A 20,780-nucleotide genomic window follows, 5' to 3' on the forward strand; every position below is an offset into this window, starting at 1 on the left:
GTTCAAGCCCCACATTGGGCTCTGTGCTGACAGGGCAGAGCCTGCTTGGAATTCTCTCTGTCCCTCTCTGTCTGCCCCTCCCCTGCTCATTCTCTCTCAAAAAATAAAAAAAAAAGAAAGAGTGGAGGGTTGTGGGAACATGTGACAGGACCAAAGAAAGAGAAGGTATGACCTGAGTTCATGCAACGGGGGCAAATCCCATTCCTTCATCTCCTCTTGGTGTCTCTGTCTTCAGAGATAAGGGTGCTCCTTTCACCGAAGGGCCTATGACCCGCCTCAGGGAAGGTCACAGAGTCCTTCCGGAATCTGCTCTCACATTCCTTCCGCTTGAAATACTCAATATGCCAAGCTGCTGCTGTATTTCGGGGTAGCGTGTCCCAAACTCTGTCAATAATTTTTATTGAACTGTCCTCTGGTTAACTGATCCTTTCTTCTGCTGTTAAGCCCTTCTAGTGAATTTTTTGAGATATTTTGTTTTTCGGTTCTAGGCTTTCCATTTGGTTCCCTTCTTAGAGTTTTCATAGCTCTCCAGAAACACCTCCATTTCTTTATTATATATACTCCTCTTCTGCAAATTATTTAACATATTTACGATTGAAGTCTTTGCCTTCATATTTCAATATGTGAGTTATGTGTTTATCAACTTTATGATTGTGGACTACATTTTCATACTTCATTGCATGTCTAGTAATTTTTAATTTTTTTTTAATGTTAGAGAGAGACAGAGAGTGGGTGAGGGGCAGAGAGAGAGAGGGAGACACAGAATCCGAAGCAGGCTCCAGACTCAGAGCCATCAGCACAGAGCTCAACGCGGGGCTCGAGCTCATGAGCTGAGATCATGACCCGGGCCGAAGTCAGACGCTTAACTGACCAAGCCACCCAGGTGCCCCTGTAGTAATTTTTTTTAAAAAGTCAGCTCTATGCCCAAGGTGGGGCTCATCCTCATGACTCCAAGATGAAGAGTCACATGCCCTACAGGTGCCCCTAGCAATTTTTTGCTTACTGGACATTGTGGATGAGGCACTGTAGAGAGTCTGATTTCTATTATCCTTCTCTGAGCACTGTTGAGTTTTGTAGGCAATTAAATTCCCAACACGTCATCTTGAGCATGGGGGGGGGGGGGGGGGGGCTCAGTTTCAGGCTTGAGGCTTTGTTAGGGTGAGCCTATTTTGGTTTTGCGTTTTGCCCCACGTCCTAGGCTCAGTCCTTAGGTGTGGGATGTGGCTGTTACTTCTGAAATATGGCCTAAGTCTCAGAGAAAAGCTTGAAGTGCTTATTAAAAGCCTCTAACTGGGCAGAATTTGAACTCTGCCTCCCCAGCACTCAGCAGCTGCTGGCATCTATAGCCAGCTCTGTTAACTTTCCAGTTGTTTTCCCCTGGGCTCCTTAGAATCTTGCCCTGTGCATACACAATGTAGGACTTGGCTGAGAATTTGAAGGCAGTTAAGTGTGCAGATCTTATGGCTCAGTGTCTCTTTTATTTTCAGGAAAATGTCCAGACTTAAACTCCAAACGGACTCCTCAGCACAATAAGACAGGCCCCCTTTCTGATTAAACTCTGTATCTGGGGATCCATGCTAACTCATGGGTACCCAACAGGAGAAAACTGGTTAAACATGGATCTCACCCAGTACCCTTATCTTCTTTTAAGGGTGATAGACATCTGTTTCGGTTTCTATCTGGTATTATCTGTCCAACAACTTTAAAAGCTGATTTATATTTTGTACAGTTTATAATTGTTAACAGAACGGTCTGTTTTCAGACATTCCATCATTACCAGAACCAAACTCCCTAACTTAACTGTATTTTAAATGTAAATACATCTTATCTAATGCATTAGTGAACACATAATTCTATCACAAAAGTTGTGCATAAATACTTTAATAAATTTACTTCAATTGGTTTCCCTTGTAATCCTTTCTTTTAAAGCAAATAATCTTGAGAACGTTATTCTGAGAGGTTCAAAGTCTTTACCAGGACCCCCTACGTGCAAATGTTAAGAACTCCTGGCCTCGATTCTCTCCTGCTGCTATCACAGCTTTCCCTGCATTTGGGGGAAGGACTTCCTCCGGGGTTCCTTCGTTCATCACTTACTGAGTACCTACTGCATGTCAGGCACTGTCCTAGGCCCACGGGACAGAACAATGACATCAAGCCCCTCTACTCAGAGGTTAGCAGGGATACAGGTGTGCTTTTCATGTTTCCACGTGGAGGGCCCAGCAGTAGAGGAACTCTCCAGGCCTTTTCCCGGCGCCGCTGGGTTACCTGATCTGCGGGAGATAGCCACTGGCTCCTATCTAGAAATTGGGAGAGAATGAGCCTGCTGAAAGGCTCTAAGCCGAGGGCTGCTTGCTCTTCCCCTTTCCACCTCGGCTGAGGGTCACAGAGGGTCACAGCGCACACCGCTCTACTGTCTGCCCAGGTTTTCTAAGGGCGGGGAAGGGAGTTTCAGGCAGGAAGGAGGGCTCATCTGTCAAATGCTGCAAGGAAGCAAGGGGACATAAGTCACAATGCTAGGGACAAGGAGTGGGACTCAGGAGTGTGGTCCTTCTCAAAGTTTGGCAGTGAAGGCAAGTGGCAACAGCTGGGTGGGGAGGTCGGGTCAGGGGACAATTCTTTTGACGAGAAAACTTTTGGCACTTTTTTAGGCTGAGGGGAAACAGATTGAGATACAAAGAGACAGTGAACCAAGCATACAAAAATGGGATACCTCTGGGAAAGGGCACAGGCCAACCATTCCATGAAATTGAGTTCTCTGTGCATTCCACAGCATCTCTTAGTGTGCTGAGTGGACTTCCTGCAGACTCCCATCACTTAATCCAAGTGTAAATTTGAAGTTAAAGACACATTGGCCTGGGAGCACCTGGGTGGCTAAGTGTCCAACTCTTGATCTCAGCTCAGGTCATGATCTTCCAGTTCGTGGGCACAGACAGCACAGCACAGAGCCTGCTTGGGATTTTTTTCTCTCTGCCCTTCCCTTGCTTGTGTGCTCTCTTTAATGTCTTAAATAAACATTAAAAAAACAAAACAAAAAAACACCACGGGGCAAAACAAAAAGCACCACCAAAGGCTCCGTCGACTTTGGCTCAGGTCATGATCTCACTGCTGGTGAGTTCGAGCCCCACTTCAAGCTCTGCATTGACAGCTCGGAGCCTGGAGCGTGCTTCAGAGTCTCTAATATAAAATGAAACAGAAGAAAAAAAAAAAGTAAAAGAAAAAAACCACATTGCCCTGAAACGCAGCCTTAGGTTTCCACATCCTCGTGGATGTGCTGCCACCTGCTGGAAGAATGACAGAAGTGGCGACAACCATTTGCCAACGGGAGCTGCTTTTCTAAAATGGCTGCAAAACCTTCACCCAGCCCACCAACCCGGAGACCAGACCGGTGTCCGGGAGGCAAGAATTAAGACGTTTGCAGGATTCTAGTCCCTAAAGGTAAGCGTTAATGCTCCTCCTTGGCCTTCCAGGGTGACGGACTACCCTCCAACCTCCTCTCCATTCCACACAAGTCAGCACACCACCCCTGGAACAACCAGTAAGAACAGGACTGGACTGTCCCCAATTTAATGGTGAGGAACCGAACAGCAGAAAGGGAGAACGAACCTTACTTTTCCGCCCACATCAGGCGTATGGAGGGGCTGAGGGAAGGCACACCATCAGCAGCATTCGCTTATTAAAGTACATGTGTACAGTGATTCTAGATTTTTATGTTTATTTTTGAGACAGGAAAGGAGGGGCAGAGAGGGGAACAGAAGATCCGAAGTGGGCTCAGGACTGACAGCAGAGCCCGATTTGGGGCTTGAACTCACAAACCAGATCATGACCTGAGCCAAAGTCCGATGCTTAACTGACTGCACCAGCCAGACACCCCAAGAGCAAATCTAATGGTGGAATACATTTCCCTTCCCTTCAACAAGGGAACCCATAGACACCCCACACCTCTAGGGCTGTAAAGTCCTATTTAGTAACAGGTACTTAAGCACTGGCTGTGCTGGGCCTGGACTCATAGCAACCCTGGTCTCTGTTCCTAATGGCCAAATAACTTTTCAGGTTTATTTAAACCTCTAGGCGGGCCAGGTAGAGTAGCCAACCAAGGCAAGCACCTACACGAGAGAAGGCTGTAGGGTCACGACAGCCCTAGAATCCTCCTTTGCTAGGTCTCAGGAGATGCAAACACCAACCTCACAGGCCTTGCTAGCCCAGTTTTGGGACACTGTTTTGCCCGGATGCAAATTTTGACATTAGGCAGTCTGAACTCCACTGAGTGAACAGCAACTTTTGAATCCAGAGAAACACAGGCTGCCGAGCTTTTTTTAAAGTTTATCCAAGAACATCTGCTTGCTGGCTTGACCTTCATAGCAGCAACAAGCTTCCACTGGTGCGCTCACCCTCCAAGCAGGCCATCATAGCTATCCCCCATATCCACAAGACTAGCTTAAGCTGCAAAAAATATGCATACAGCTGAGATTTCCTTCACCCACAGTGAAACTCAACCAGGCCTAAAACGAACATTTACTTACAAAAACACTTTTTTGATGTTTATTTTTAAGAGAGAACATGAGCAGGGGAGGGGCAGAAAGAGAGCTCCAGGCTCTGAGCAGTCAGCAGAGCCTGACATGGGGCTTGAACTCATGAACCCTGTGATCATGACCGGAGCAGAAGTCGAATACTTAACTGAACCACCCTGGAGCCCCTTTTCTTTGTACGCTCACATTAAAAATGTATTATAAGAGACACCTGGGTGACTCCATTGGTTACGCGTCACAAGCGGTCCACAGAGGCCACTTCCATCCTGTCCTCCTCTCTCTGCCCCTCCCCTGCTCTCAAAAATAAAGATTTTATTTTGCTAAAATGCAAAAGAGTTGGTTTTTTAGATATTTGAGAGCAAGCACAAGCAGGGGAGAGACAGAGAGGACAGAGAACCTCAAGCAGGCAATCCCACAAACCCCGGAGATCATGACCTGAGCCAAATCAAAAAAATTTTTTTTTAATGGTTTTTAATGGGGCACCTGGGTGGCTCTCTCAGTTGAGCATCCCACTCAATTTCAGTTCAGGTCATGATCTCACAGTTTGTGGGATCAAGTCCCAGGGTCAGGCTCTGCGCTGACAGCTCAGAGCCTGCTTGGGGTTCTTGCACTCTCAAAATAAGTGTTGAAACTAAAAAGTCACATGCTCTACCAGCCAGACACCCACCTACATTTTGATTTGGCACTTTGACTAGTCTAAAACAGGTGGTTAGAGTCCATGGGCTTTTTGGATGGCTGTTTTAACATCTCTGCTCCACAGCATCTAGGGCATCATTCAGTAATCCTGTTAATCTGCTGGCATAGACCTCGGGGCCCTTGATTATTAGTAGTGCTAGAGGGAATAAGGAGTAAATTAATGAATACTGAATATCGTGTAATACCAAAGCCCTTACTTGGTTGGTTGAACCAGAGGTTGTTGGAAGATTTACAAAACACAAGGGTCCACCTACTGGACTTGGTTTTCTTCCCCAGGCTCACCATAATCCCCAAGCCCCCACTGGTCCATTCATCTAGCACAAATTCTATTGAATTATCGCCAATTCCAGAATCCATGCTCTCAGCTGCAGGTCTCAGGAGGCCTGACCAATGTGCTCCTAGCCCCTCTCCAGAGTACTTCTTCAGAACACCTGATCCTCAGGCCTGCAGCAAACAGGATAAGCCACAGCAGATTTCCAATAAGCCTTTCAAGTCACTTTACCAACCATCTCACCAAAACTTGTAGCCAGGATACTTGAACCCAATGTAACAAGCATTTCCATGGCAGGGGGTGGGGTGGGGTGGGGTGATCTGGAGCCACAGAGCTGGCTCTACCACGCTCCACCTGCAGTGGTATTCCAGGAGACACTCTAGGAAGTACAAGTCTGGCACCAGAGTTTAGGACTTTTAATTTGTCCCAAAGTTGCTGAAGCAAAAATCATGATAAAACATTCTGCTTTCCTTTACACCCCCCCAACGCAAAAAAACAAAAACAAAACTATTCGTAGGAAAAAAATGGTTTTGTACATGGGAAGAAACAATATAAATTCAAAACTTACAGATAAGGATTAGCTCTATCACTCATCTCTTTAAAAAGTTTATATGAATATCCAGTCAAAACCAACAGGGTATCTCCCTTGAAATGTTATCTATACGAACTTCCAAGTAGACCACAGGACTGTATACTGTCTTGGAATGTCCTCAGAAGGCTCTGTCATTGATCAGGTAACAGAGTAAAAACCCCAGAGTCCTTTTCTTTCAAACAGAAGAGGGTAAAGACAGAGGGATGGAAGAAACTATTCAAACTTCGTCTTCTTTCCTTGTGGCTTGTGGTCTCCCCCTCCTCCTCTGCCTCCTCGGAAGCCTCCTCGCCCTATAGGAAGCCAAGACATTGAAGAATGAGTACAAAGCAGCCAGGAGTCCTCCCCTCCCCACAGTGATCAGTGACAACCTGGAGGCTGATGCAAGAACCCTGCCCTGGGCTCTGGACACATTGTGAAGGACACGTGCCAGTGTCCAGTGCACACACAGAGGAAGCCCCAGCTTCCTTACCTCCAAAGCCTCCCCGGCCTCTGCCACCAAATCCACCTCGGCCTCCTCTGCCACCACCTCGGCCTCCAAAGCCACCTCTGCCTCCACCGCGACCTCCAAAGCCACCTTCACCCTTCGGTTTGGCCCAGTCCAAAGTAACTTTGTTTCCATCAATTTCACCATCTTCCATGGCCTCCTTGGCAGCTTTGGCATCTTCCTCACTGTTGAAGTCTACAAAACCAAACCTGAAATGCCAAATGAGATTACTCGTTATAGAAAGAACACATACTGCAAGTGCCAAGATTAACCTCACATGTTGGACAGTGATTCCACAGGAAGTAGATTTGCTCAGTGGAGGAAAGACCCAAGTGACAGAGTGAAAGGCTTCCTTGTGGAAGGCTGAAACTCATTTTATCGACCCCCAGAAATGTCTCACAGATCAGAATATACCTCTGTGAAGACAGAGGGCAAAATAATGCTAACTGTGAATTGTCTCTTCTTCTCGTGCGAATCCATAAACTGCCACCAATTGACAGAAAGGAGCTCAGTGAGAAGGTATACTAGAAAGGAGGTCTCCGCTGCGTGGACAAGTATTTCCTTTCATCTTACCCTTTGGAGGACCCAGTCTCCCGGTCAGTGACTATCCTTGCCCGAACAGAGCCGTCGAACGATTCCTTTAATGTTTCTTCTGTGGTATCCTCAGACAGACCTTTGACAAACAAGGTTTTGGACGGCTCTACGGAAGAAAAATTGCACATTTTACCTAAAGCCACAATAACCAGATGGTAGCTTTTAATAACGTCCAGTATGGGACTACTGGCCAAGAATGCTCGGCTTAGCAGAAGCTAGCCTTTCGCTTAAAAATCTCTGGAAAAAAGGCACATAAAAGCAACTTAGCAAACTAGTGCTCAATTAAAGCAAAAGGCATAGATCAATCATCTCAAGTTTATACTGATCACCAGAGCAGCTGAGGTCCTGTCTCAGATCCTTTATGGAAAGAAGGAGAAGCAATGCAAAGACAGCAATCCCTAAACAAGCTGGCAGCTGTTACAATCACCACATAGGGCAGTAACTGCGGGCGAATGTGCTGCTAGAAGACCTCACTGGATCAGAACTTGACTATCTAGAGGAATTTTCTTGGGATTTCATCAGTTATGTTCTCAGATAATCAATCATCATATCCAGTATCCTTCACTCAGCAGCAACAGGAAACACAAACGTTCACCTCTAAACTGGACAATGATGCAGCATAGCACCGAGGAGTGCCGACCCTCAACATAACACCATGTTAAACGTAACTTACGGCTTCTTGCATTAGGTGATCCCCTGGGTCCTTGCAACTCCAGCCTGATTGCTCTGCCCTCAATTTCCCTTTTATTACAGGAATTTAAAGCTTCTTTAGCATCTTCAAATGAAGCAAATTCTATAAATGCATACCTGAGAATAATCATCAATACTTAGAGTTAGTTACCAAGCACATAGTTGCTGGGCTGCAGACATCTAATGCCACCAAAGAGATACTTAAATGATGCTCTTTATACCCAATTTGTGAGCTAAAATGATTCAGCCTCTTAAAGCCCATAATTAATATCCTAACCATACTAATTATTTTACCCTTTAGATTTGCCATTTTGGTTCTGGGGCACTTTAATAAAAGTCGCCTTCTCAAATACTTCTTGAAGAGTTTCTTCTGTTGCATTGTAGGAGAGATTGCTTAAAACCAGAGTTTTTGATTCACCTACAAAGAAAAAAAAAGCCAAATGAAGACTCTGAAACAATGGTTCCTAAGTTCAGTCACAGCTATACCTTATTCGAGAACTTCCATGACTGGGAAGAATTAACATGTCAATGGACATGCAGGTGGACTTCCACTTGTTACTCATACTGAGTACTTACCATGCACTATTATATTCCTATTACCTAAATATGTAAAAGCTATTTGTTTATATGTTCCTAGAACAAATATTCTAATTTAAAGGCGCACATCATCGAAGTCCTTTAAAGGGTCAAACACACAGGGAGATCTGTCTATGTTCCAATGCAAAATGACTTCATACACCTCACTCAAGACACTGAATTACTATCATAGAGGTACAGAACTTGACCGATCTAGAGCTACATCTAATTTACTAGTGAACTTAAAAAAACAAAAAAACAAAAAAAAAAAAAAACAGTAAAAATGCAAAGATGTCCCTCCATCAATCCTGGAATTCTGTAAATTCTTACCACTCCAAGTGCTATTCTTTCCACCTCTATAGTCTTGATTTTGACCCTTCTCTCCAGTATAGTACAGGGAAATAGATCGCCCATCTATCTCTGTTCCCTGCTTTTCTTCCAAGGTTTTTTCTGCATCAGCTTCTGTCTTAAATTCAATATAAGCAATCCTGCAACAGTAGGAAAAAAAAAAGACATTAAGAACTTTAAAAAACACTGATTTTTAAAAAACAACCATGTTAACACAAATGTTCTAATCTCACCAACAGAATCTTGTTTCAAATGAGTACAATAAAAATGTTCTTAAAGAACTGAAATGTTCTGGTTTCCTGCCATGTTTCACTTGTCCATTAAAATTTTCCTTCCACTACAGAAGGTTGCCAAGCACACCTAGAAAACTTGTTCATGGTAACCCCATCTCACTGCACAACTGCTATTACTTACAAAGCTAGGTACATTTCACAATACTTTGTATATATTTGGAGTCTTTTACAATGACCCTAAAGTATGTTTTCCCACTGCCCAGGTAGGAAGTTAAGGCACTGGTTAAAGACTAGTTTGCACCAGTCACACACCCAGGAAAGTGAGATCAAAATTTCTTTTATAAAATCAGAAGTACATTAATTTTAATGGATGTCGACATTCCTTACACACAAAACATACCCTTTACTCTTTCCATCCTTGCTGACTAATCTGATTTCCACAGCATCTTCAAATACTTCTTTTAATTCATCCTGAGTAACTTTGTAAGGCAGATTTTTAGCCAAAAGTGTTCTTGCGTCTCGATCTAGGTTAAAAAAAAAACCAAACAAATGAAGTGTATTGCTTGAAAGACATACTCTCCCCTCCCCGAAGAACTAATGGAAAAGTTCTGTTCAAATAATTTGAGATCCTACAATATACAAGGCATGTACATATACGTACACCCACTTATACACGGCACGGAAGTATAGAGATGCAGCAAATGGCAAAAACACAAGCTGCTGTCACCAGTGAAATCAAATTGCGTGTTGGATACTCACAGCAGTGCTCAAACTAAAACAGGTGCTAAATACTTTTTGAATTAAGATTACGAACATACATTTTGAAACATGACAAACAAAGAGAGAAAAGATAAAGAATACAAAAAGAGTGGTTAGGATCTAATCTAGTTCTATTGAGGAAAGACCTCTATTAACCAATTCTTTTTTAAAGAAGTGTATTCTTGCTCGGGAATTTAGAAAACCGGCAAGCAGTACATTTATCACTTGAACTCATTTAAACCCTCACATTATAAGGAAACCAATAAAAGTTAAACTATTTACCCTGGCCAACTAGCTCCCGACTAGATATATAACCATTAAGAAGTTAGAGGTCAGTTATCACAATTACCCAGTCTTACATACCTTTCTTACTGTCTTTTCCCTTTGGTTTTTCTAGTTTAATTTCATTGCCAAAGACTTTTAAACCAGTGAGTTCCAAAGCTTTTTCCAGATCTTCAGCAGATTCAAAATCCACATAGCCAAACTTCCTTTAAGACAGTAAGATGAAAAATGCAAAATTACGAATGGGGGGGGAAAAAAAACCCATGAAAACATGACTACACAATCCCTTCCGGGCAAGCAAAATGTGACGATGTGATGATGCAAAGAATTAAGCAAAGAAAAACCTATGGTCTTAATAAAAGTCAAGGCTCTATTAAACTGCTGCTATAGAGCAAGGTATCAGGGAACTGATGCAAGTTCACCTTTGAGGTATTAGCCATACTGCTCCTAACAACTGATACTAACAGCAATCAAAAGAACCTGGTTTAGGGGCTCCTGGGTGGCTCAGTTGGTTAAGCGTCTGACTCTTGGTTTCGGCTCAGGCCATGATCTCACAGTTTCCTATGCCCGAACCCCACACTGGGCTCTGTGCTGGCAGCTCGGAGCCTGCTTGGGATTCTCTCTCTCCCTCTCTTGCTGCCCCTCCCCCACTTGTGCGCTCTCTCAATATAAATGGAAGTTAGAACCATTATATCTCTTCAAATCCACTAGTTTCAGATCTTTCTAGAAGCCTAAGATTCAAATCTTGTAACTTACTAAAAATTAACGCTGTAACGAAATGTAAGGGAGATTTTAGAAACTTCAATTTGGGATTTTACGTTTTGATAATCTAGTAACTTAACTCATTAATGTCTAATATTTGAAAACTTGCAAATCCAGGAGTAATGTGCAGAATTCCTCCATACTCACCTAGACACACCAATTCTGACATCCACAACAGCAAGATCATTTTTAGCAAAAATATCACTAATGCCTGTTTTTAATTCAGGAGCAGATTTGCTGAAATTCAGGTTTCCAACAAAAAGATTGAATGATGTAGTTGGTTCTGTACCTGTATAAAACAGGAATTCAAATTAGTCTATTTATAAAGTATGGCATGAACTTAAATTTCCAGTGTGAAATTTCTACACAGAGCACATCAGACATCACAATATCACATCAGGCTTCAGTATTAAGTCCCTCTGCTGTTCATCACTTGTGCGATCAGGTGCCACACCCTTCCCCTACCCCCCATTCTGCAAGTTACCTTCTACTTTCTGTTTCTTGGCTTCAGGAGCCGCTTTCTGTTTGGCCATTTCCTTCTTTCGCTTTCCAGGTGCTTCTTTAACAGGCTCTGTACACAAGGTTTTCAACACTCTGTTACCAGTGAGTAGTCACACATATTGAAGTGCCTTTTCTTCCCCCCAAGTAACCTCTATAATTTTTATCACTGTACTTCAGAATCTAACTTGATTACCTTCTTCTTCTTCTTCTTCCTCCTCCTCCTCCTCCTCTTCTTCCTCCTCCTCCTCCTCCTCTTCCTCATCATCCTCCTCATCTTCATCCTCATCATCCTCCTCCTCATCTTCATCTTCAGCTGCACTCTTGGCCTTCACAGGAACGGCTTTTGCAGGGATTTTCTTTCCTTTGGCTGGTGTGGTCTCCATAGCTTCTTCTTCAGAGTCTGAAAGAGATGCAACTTACTCAAAAACTCAAGAGAATTCTCCCCAAACCAACTTCAGTTCTTGGAAAATCTAAAGGAAAAGAAATGCGATCCTACCAACGCCACCGTGCTTAGCAGTTACAGAAAGGAGTAAACAGATCTGTTGGAAGCAAATCCCACCTTATGAAAAATACTCACAAAATAGGCCATTTTAAACATTTTCTCAGGGGCAGGCAATCGTTTTGGGTGACTTAAGACTTCTGTACCACAGACACCCCAGAAAATCCCTGGGAGGATTTTCATCTAACTCCTAGACCGTCCTGGAATGTGTAGCATTACTGCCAAAACCTCACCTCTAATGCACCTTCTAAAAACTAGTCCGGAAACAAAAGAACTCCTTACCATCGTCATCGTCATCGTCATCCTCTTCCTCATCCTCATCATCTTCCTCCTCGTCATCATCGTCCTCATCATCTGAGGCAGGGGCAGCAGCGGCGGCTTTCATCACTGCCGGCTCGAATTCATCCTCCTCTTCATCCTCCTCTTCCTCATCCTCCTCTTCACTGTCCTCGTCATCTTCCTCATCACTGTCTTCCTTCTTGGCATTCTTCCCATTCTTTGCTCCCTTGGCTGGGGTGGCTGCTCCTTTCTTACCAGGAGTTGCTACCAATGCCTTGCCCGGGGTGGCTCCCTTCTTGCCAGGTGTTGCTACTGCTTTGGCTGGTGCAACGGTTTTTTTGGCTGGTGTGGCTGCTGCCTTTTTGCCAGGGGTGACAACTGCTTTCTTGGCTGGTGTGGCGACTGCAACCTTTTTTGTTGGGGAAACCATCACCTTCTTTGCTGGAGTTGCGGCAGCCTTCTTGCCTTTTTTCTGAGGAATGATAACCTGAAGAATATAAATAAAACCAAACATAAATCTGTTTCCAATCCCGAAGAGTGCCTTGGTCCCATGAGCAAGTACTAAATTCTCACACTGGTTCTGGCTCAAGACCACACGCATTAGATGTATGTTAGTGTGTTAAACTACAGGGCCATGACATTGGGTCCTCCCATGTGCCTGAAGTCACAGCCTTCTTCAGATAAAATACAATACTGAAGCATAAAAAACTGCTCTTAACAGTTAAAATACCTCTGAATTCCTGTACTTCATACATTCTAACTGCATTTAAAGTGGCACAGCTTAATATGGACTCTGACAAGTCAGTTTGGATCCTACCTGCCACTTTAACAGCCTTAGGAAAAGCTTAAAATAACTTTTAAGCCTCAACATTTTTTTCCTCATCTGTAAAGGATAATAACATCAACCTCTCATACTGTTAGAAAGATTATGAGTTGGCATATCTATTAGAAGTCTTGCACGCAGAAAGCTCTACTTGTTAAGTACTACTTAATCATTTAGGATTCTTACAGTGGGTGCTGGTATAAAAAGCTCATTCTTAGAACTAGAAAATAAAATGAGTAACAAATAGACTGGACAGTCAACCCTTGCAAAATTAATAAAGAGCGAGCATCTTAAGCTTGATAAAAACTTCCATTCGTCTACCTTAATTTTACACTCAAAGCCACTTTTTGCTGCTAGTTTCATCAGGTAATGAATTAACAGTAAAACCTTTATCAAATCCTCAACAAATCTAGGCAAAAATATAGGGATTAGTGGTCTTTACAGTGAGCAAACAGTAGCCAGGCATGTTACCAGGTTAACACAGAGGTGGCCACCCTCAACCCACACCAAGAGGTTAACAGTAACCAGTATCACACAGCTCATAATCAATCCTCCTTGGAGGCTAGGAAAGGATCTGGTAAGGCTAACCGAGACCTGAAAACAATGCTCAGCAATGCCACTTACTAGACACTTAACAGTCCAGGCTGTTTATTCATCTAGTGTGTTGACCTAACATACTAAAACTAGAAAAATGTCACGATTTAATACAACATATGGCACCAAGCCCTACAGAGAGCACAGGAAAAGGAGACTCTAAATCTTTTCTGTCAAATTCATTCAAATACTTACCCTGTATCTCAACATGCCAATGAAGAGCTTGGGAAACAATCTCCGCAGACCATGGATGAATGAATATAATCTTATTTTTGCCAGTATTTTCAGACATTTGATACCACCTGTTTTAACTCTCCGTTTCGTAGTTTAACACAACTCGGCATGAAGCTATATATAATTACCTCTTCTCCACTGCTATCATCATCTTCATCTTCTGACATTTCCTCATCTTCACTGTCTTCTTCTACCTCCTTAGGGGGAGGAGCCATTTTCTTGGGGTCACTTTGATTTTTACCAGCCTAAAACAAACAATTAGCACATCACACCTCCAACATCTCAGACCATTCATATTTTCCCATCATTCTTAAGCGTAGTAAGCCACCTCCTTTTTTCAAATCCGCTTTTCAGACTGCTGGATAAAAATACTGACACGTGAACTACTAGGTAAACTAGTACTGAGGTCAACGTTAAAGCGGTAAGACTCTTGAGCCCCGCTCCCCCATTTTCCCTGTGATTTACAAACATCACGAATGGTTTTAACAGTACAGACAACTGGCCCATTTTAACGGCCATCAACCCATAGCTCTTTACCGCGTGGGGGGGAACTACCTTAAAAAAGCCTTTGGTTAATTCTGGCACCACAACCTACACTCTCGCCTGAATCCAAATTCGGGGTGGTGAGGGTCTCTAAGACAAGTTTTCAAAAAACCACGCTAGTCCTTACAACCTTCGCTCTTCCGAAGTTCTTTCCCGTGGAAACCCCGCCCCTTCCAGACCCGGCTGAGCCACGTGAAGATACCGCGCAGGTCACCATGTGCGCGCAGCACAGCATAAAAAGCACGAGGCAGGGCCTCCCCCTGGAGCCCACCTCGTGCCCGCCCGTCTGGCCGGAGCCGACATCCCGTAGGCCGCAGGCCCTCCGTTTAAAGCAGTCCCGCCTCTCCCCAACTCACGGCCAGGTCCCCTCCGCAGACGCCGGGACACACGCGGCGCGGCCCACGTGGCGGGCCGCGCGCTGGGGCACGTGCGTCAGGAGGCGGGGCCCCGCTTCGTCCCGTCGCAGGAGTTTGGCATCATCCCTCCACCCCAAGGCCCGGCGCCCCCTCCCCACTCAGTCTCGAAGTCTTTCCGCCCCACCACAACCACCCGCGGAACCTGCCGAAGCCCTTCACCTCGCCACCGATTAGCCAAAAAACGCGAGACCTCCCCGCTAACCGCGCGAGATTTCCCGCAGCATGGCGCCCTCGAACGCGCCCGGGACGGCGCGCAGGCCCTCCTCCTCGCGGCGCCGCGCGCGCCCTCCTCAGAAAGCAGGCCTCGACGTCCATGCTTGCGCAAGCAGGCTTCTTACTTTTGCGAGCTTCACCATGATGGCGGCGTATGCCGGCGGAGTGTGTGGCGGGCGAGTGGCGCAGACGAGTCCAGAGGAACCCAAACGGCGATGGCGGCCGCTGGTACAGAATATCCCGGAGCACGTATGCTTGGCTGCCAGCTAGAGCTCGAGACTGAGGCGAAAGACTGAGCCTGCCCAGTAATCGCCTCTGGAAAGGCGACGACGGCGTCCTCGTGACTCTGTCTCGGCCAACCAGAGGTTGCGTCCATCCTATGGACCAATCGCGAGCCTCTACCCAAGAACGGCGCGAGGCGGGGCGCAGGCAGGAGTGGGCGGGCCGAGGCGGGCACGGGAGGGGGAGGGGATTTGGTGGCGGCGCCCTGGGGGCGGGATTCGCTTTGTGCAAGGCCGGCTCTGATTGGGTGGTAGGCGCGCGGTTCCTGAAGAGCCTCTTCGCGGCCCGCGCTCGCGGCGCTTGCGCCGTGGGACTGACGCTTTTGGCGCCGCTACTTCCCGAGACGCGGGCGGCTGCATGTGCGTAGTCTCAGGTATCTGACCGGGTCGGTGTCCTGTCTACTCGGGGGAGGGAGGGGTCCGTGGAGATCTTGGGCGGCCCCACGAGCGGCTGCAGCCCGCTCTCCACGCTGAGCCGCCCGGCGGCCGTGGAGAGAGTAGTTCGTCCCCATTTCCCTGCTGATGAGCCCGAGACCTCCCGAAATAAAGGGACCGCCAGGTTCACAGCGGCCGCGTAGGAGGCGCACTTCAGCCTGGCCCGCCAATGAACCCGAGCCAGAAAATCCCCGTCTGCAGGTGATTCTCTCCCAGGCCACGTGCCTGAAGCTGCCTCCTAAGAGCTGTTAATAAAAGACAGTCGCCTATGTCTGTGAACAGTGCACAAACATTACATTTATTGTCAAGTAGCCTCATGAGCTGGGTATTTCTCCCAACGAGGAACAAGACTGGAGAGATAACTTTCTGGTGGTCACCGGGCATTATAACTGGGGTGGGGAGAGGAACTTGGTGAGGCCAACCACAGGCCAACCCTTTGACCACTCACAAGTTCCCCTTTTTGTTATTTGGGACTAAAACATAAATTAAAATGTGACTTAGAAGTCAGTCTCACCAAATGGTCCAGGAGTTAGTCAAAAGAGGCAAGGAAAGGTTTCCTCAATGGCAGAGGCACAGGAGGTTCTTTGGGTGGTGCTTTTGCCAGTTCTGATGGGTCACTGTGGGCAAATTTAGTTGGTGCCAAACTTGACCCAGAGCACTTCCTTCAGTATAGAGCCTGCCTAGGATATATACTGGGCATCTGTTATCTAAATGTCTCTGCAGGGTTGCCTGGGTGGCTCATTCCGTTAAGCTTCCAACTTCTGCTCAGGCTCAGGTCATGATCTCACGGTTCATGGGTTCTAGCCCCGCATCGGGTTCTGTGCTGACACCTCGGAGCCTGGAGCCTGCTTCAGATTCTGTCTCTCCGTCTCTCTCTCTCCGCCCTTCCCCCCTCAAATAAATAAACACTAAAAAAAATTTTTTTTAATAAAAATAAACGTTTCTGCAAAACCAGGATACCTTCAGCTATGATGATATTTCCACAATTGAACTGATGCCCAGAGTTGCCTCTGGAGATCCTAATTAAAGAGGTTTGAATTGGGGACCAGGATTTTGTATTTTAACAAGGGCCCATGGGGATTCTTAGGGAGCAATCAAGTTATTTTGCAATGCTTAACTAGCATACTCCTGGGACTGAGTGTGTAGGAAACCCATAGCTAGCCACTGGGGCTCTGATTAGGGAGGAGGTTGGGGCCAGTTCTGGGGTCAGCACCCTGCTTTTCTGACCTATGGAGACCCCCTGAGGAAGTTCATATTTTGAACTCTGGGATGGGGACCAAGGGGACACTTACTGGGTTATGGAGGACAAAAAGAACAGCATGGGCCCAGACATGGTGGAATAAGAAGACTCTGGTGTTTTCAAGCAGTTTGGCACAGAGCAAGATTAGGGTACTCATAGGAAGAGCCTAGAGAGATGAGAGATGAAAGGTGGGCATGATCAAGTGACAATATTCTACAACTATTGGTGTGGCTGGCTTCTTGTCATTCAGATCTCAGTTTATATCACCTCTTAAGAGGTGATCATCCTTGACCCTCCAATGAAAGGTATCACTTGGGGACTCCCTATCACATCCCCCTAATTGAGTCATCTGCAAGTACTTATTACTGGCATTTTTCTTGGCCGTTAATTGTCTGTTTGCTCCCTCCCTGGCCATGAGAACATAGACTTTGTTGTCTGCTGTATTCCTGGCACCTAAAGCATTGCCAGACACAGTAGAGGTGAAAATTATTTGCTAAGTGAATGAGTGAATGATTCAGGTAAAAGAAGTAATGGGACGATTCAGTGTTGTTTAGTGTTCAAGTGCCTTGCTTTGGAATCAGTCTGGGATAGAAAAATAGTAATGCTTAGTATTTATATAATGTTCCCTGAGCTCCAAACACTATTCCGGTTCTTTGTATATTGATTCATTTACTTTTACAAGAAAGGTATCTCTGTTTTACAGAACTAGGGCATAGAGAGGTAAATTAACTTGTCCAGGGTCACACAGCTAGTAAGTAGAGCAGCTGGGACCCTACTCTGTCATCCCAGGTGCTTTATCTATGAAATGGGGATAATAATAGTACCAGCCTCTTGGGTCATAATGTGTATTAAGTGAGATGCTGCGTGTCCTTTTCGAGAGCACATACTAAGCCCTCAGCCCTCAACTAATATTAGCTATTGTTATTATGGACAGATTTGGTGACCCAAATAGAGGAAGAGAGGATAATTTTCCCATTATCTGTTGAATGTGTGTGTGCGTAAGTGGAGTGATACAAACAGGGCCATAGGTTTTGGAGGAAGCTAATGAGTTCAGTGTGGGACATGTTGCGTGCATGACGGATCCCCGTTGTTTCAGACAACTGGCTCTGCAGGAATGGTCACATAGCCACAGACACAGGTGGTATGAGGAACATGCCCAGAATAGCAGCTAGAACAAGGAGAGGAGAAGGCTGGGCAGCCCAGGCCCGGTGATGAGAGACATCTCAGAGTGGGAGAAGGCCCAGAGGCAGAAGCAGAGCTAAGAAGGGAGTTTTAGAAGCCAAGGGATCAGCGGGTTTTAAGAAGAAAGAAAGAACAGTGCCCAGTGCCATAAAAGGGTCAAATGAGGTGAGGTCTGAAGGAGTCTGCTGGATTTGGGACTGAGAAATGATGGAGATCTTGGCAAGACTTGTTTCAGTGTGCTGGGGGAGAAGCCACACCGCCCTGGACAGAGAACTGGCAGCGCTAAGTGCAGGGTGCCTGTGTAGGAAACACTCCCGGGGGAGAGGAAGTGTTCCCTCTACTGATGCTGCTGGAAGAGGAAAATGAACGTATCTGTACAGCCTGTGGGGAAGAGCCGGTAGAGGGAGAGATGATAGGTCAGAAAGGAAATGAGAGGACAAGATTCAGTGAGGAAGAATTCTTGAATAAAGGGGCTGGTCACCCCTTGATATAGACCAGTTTGAGAGTAAAGGTAAGAGCACCTATGTAGCTACCCAGTAAGTGTAAACCAGAATGTAGGCTGAGGGGCGGGGGCAGCAAGGCTTAACTGTCCGTCTGGTGCAGTGAGTGCCTCCTGAGTGCCCAGACAGTGCCTGGTGCATAAAAGGTGCTTAGTAAAGGGGCATCTGGGTGGCTCAGTCGTTCAAGCATCCTCCTTCCGGCTCAGGTCATAATCTTGCAGTTTGTGAGTTTGGGCCCCCTGTCGGGCTCTGTGCTGGCAGCTCAGAGCCTGGAGCCTGCTTCGGATTCTGTGTCTCTCTTTCTCTCTGTCCCTCCCCTGCTCGCACTCTGTCTCTCTCTTTCTCAAAAATAAACAAATGCTAACAAAAATAAATTTTTTTTTAAAAAAAGGTGCTTAGTAAATATCCACTCAATGAATGGAGTGTGGATGTGAGAATCATGGTAGCTCGTGTCTGTTGTCTTCAACGTTTATTTATTTTTGGGACAGAGAGAGAGACAGACAGAGCATGAACGGGGGAGAGGCAGAGAGAGAGGGAGACACAGAATCGGAAACAGGCTCCAGGCTCCGAGCCATCAGCCCAGAGCCTGACGCGGGGCTCGAACTCACGGACCATGAGATCGTGACCTGGCTGAAGTCGGACTTAACCGACTGCGCCACCCAGGTGCCCCTAGTGTCTGTTGTCTTCTAAAGGAGAGGGAGGGGATGGGATGGGAGTTTATAGAGCAGAGAGTAGTAGGAGAAAAGGAGCCACCCAGGTGCCCCAAAAATAAAATCTTTAAAAACAAAAGATATGCAAGGGAATGTAAATTGGTGCAGCCACTATGGAAAACAATATAGAAGCTTCTCAAAAAATTAAAAAGTAGAACTACTGGGGTGCCCGGGTGGCTCAGTTAAACGTCCGACTCTTGATTTTCACTCAGGTTGTGATCTCACAGTTTGTGAGATCAAGCCCTGCGTGGGCTCTACGCTGACAGTGTGGAGCCTGCCTGGGATTCTGTCTCCACGCCCCCTCTCAAAATAAATAAACATTAAAAAAAATAGAACTATCATATGATCTAGCAAACCCATTTCTGGGTATATTTCCAAAGGAAATGAAAACAGGATCTCAAAGAAATGTCTGCACACCCGTGTTCATTGCAGCATTATTCACAATAGCCAAGATATGGAAACAACCTAAGTGTCTGTCAATGGATGAATGGATAAAGAAGATGCGATATATATATGTATGTATATATATGCATACATATATATATATATATATATATACACAATGGAATATTATTCAGCCATAGGAAACAAGGAAATCCTGCCATTTAGGACAACATGGATGGACCCTGAGGTCATTATGCTAAGTAAAGTAAACCAGACAAAAACAAATAATGCATGTTATCATTTGTATGTGGAATCTACAGAAAACAAACAAACAAAAACAAAAAACAAAAAAACCCTCCTAGAAACAGAGTAGAAAAGTGGTTGCCAGGGGGTGGGGGTTTGAGGAAAATAGGGAGAGGTTGGTAAAAGGGTGTACACTTTCGGGGCGCCTGGGTGGCGCAGTCGGTTGAGCGTCCGACTTCAGCCAGGTCACGATCTCGCGGTCCGGGAGTTCGAGCCCCGTGTCAGGCTCTGGGCTGATGGCTCAGAGCCTGGAGCCTGTTTCTGATTCTGTGTCTCCCTCTCTCTCTCTGCCCCTCCCCCGTTCATGCTCTGTCTCTCTCTGTCCCAAAAATAAATAAACGTTGAAAAAAAAAATTTTTTTAAAAAAAGGGTGTACACTTTCAGCTAGAAGATGAAGGTCTGAGGATCTAATGTAAAACATAATGACTATAGTTGGTAATACTGTATTGATAATATTGTATAACTGAAATTTGCTAAGAACAGAATTTTCATGTTCTCACCAAAACAGGAAAGACACGTATGTGAGATGACGCATGTCGTCAATTAACCAATTGGGGGAATCCTTTCACAACGTCTATGTACATGGAATCACCACAATGCATACACTTTAAATATCTTACAATTTTAAATGTCAACACTGAAATTAAAAAGAAACACAGAGCATCTGAAAATAAATTAAAAAATAAAAGGTGAGTAAACGCCATGTGAAATAAATTGCTTATAGCCAGCACGAGGCAGAGCAGACCATTGCTTTGAATACAGGATGATGCCCTTCAGGGTGGACCTCCCTAGCAAGGCCCAAATACATTGGACCTTGGATGAGGGGAAAC

The 20,780-nt window shown here is 45.4% G+C and overlaps 1 protein-coding gene and 3 non-coding genes across 4 annotated transcripts; all 4 read right to left on the bottom strand.

Annotated features, from left to right (window-relative positions):
- Window positions 1–5,894: 5,894 nt before the first annotated feature.
- On the bottom strand, window positions 5,895–15,226 carry NUCLEOLIN (nucleolin multifunctional protein). Its single transcript, XM_025934789.2, has 14 exons — window positions 15,041–15,226; window positions 13,872–13,988; window positions 12,096–12,579; window positions 11,508–11,714; window positions 11,298–11,384; window positions 10,961–11,102; window positions 10,133–10,257; window positions 9,411–9,534; window positions 8,760–8,917; window positions 8,148–8,271; window positions 7,837–7,970; window positions 7,143–7,269; window positions 6,555–6,778; window positions 5,895–6,375 (listed from the first exon to the last, which is right to left on the bottom strand). Exons 1-14 carry the CDS (start codon window positions 15,056–15,058, stop codon window positions 6,299–6,301), a joined length of 2,148 nt encoding a protein of 715 aa, XP_025790574.1. The 5' UTR covers window positions 15,059–15,226; the 3' UTR covers window positions 5,895–6,298.
- Window positions 6,959–7,090, bottom strand: LOC112849124 (small nucleolar RNA SNORA75). Its single transcript, XR_003222555.1, has one exon. It is a non-coding gene; the product is annotated as a small nucleolar RNA SNORA75 (small nucleolar RNA).
- LOC112849143 (small nucleolar RNA SNORD20) lies at window positions 7,637–7,717 on the bottom strand. Its single transcript, XR_003222572.1, has one exon. It is a non-coding gene; the product is annotated as a small nucleolar RNA SNORD20 (small nucleolar RNA).
- On the bottom strand, window positions 11,185–11,253 carry LOC112849137 (small nucleolar RNA SNORD82). The gene has a single exon (XR_003222566.1). It is a non-coding gene; the product is annotated as a small nucleolar RNA SNORD82 (small nucleolar RNA).
- Window positions 15,227–20,780: the final 5,554 nt, after the last annotated feature.

This window comes from Puma concolor, chromosome C1, assembly GCF_028749965.1.
Source record: "Puma concolor isolate L17-30 chromosome C1, mPumCon1.1.hap2, whole genome shotgun sequence".
In the NCBI taxonomy this organism is placed as follows: domain Eukaryota; kingdom Metazoa; phylum Chordata; class Mammalia; order Carnivora; family Felidae; genus Puma; species Puma concolor.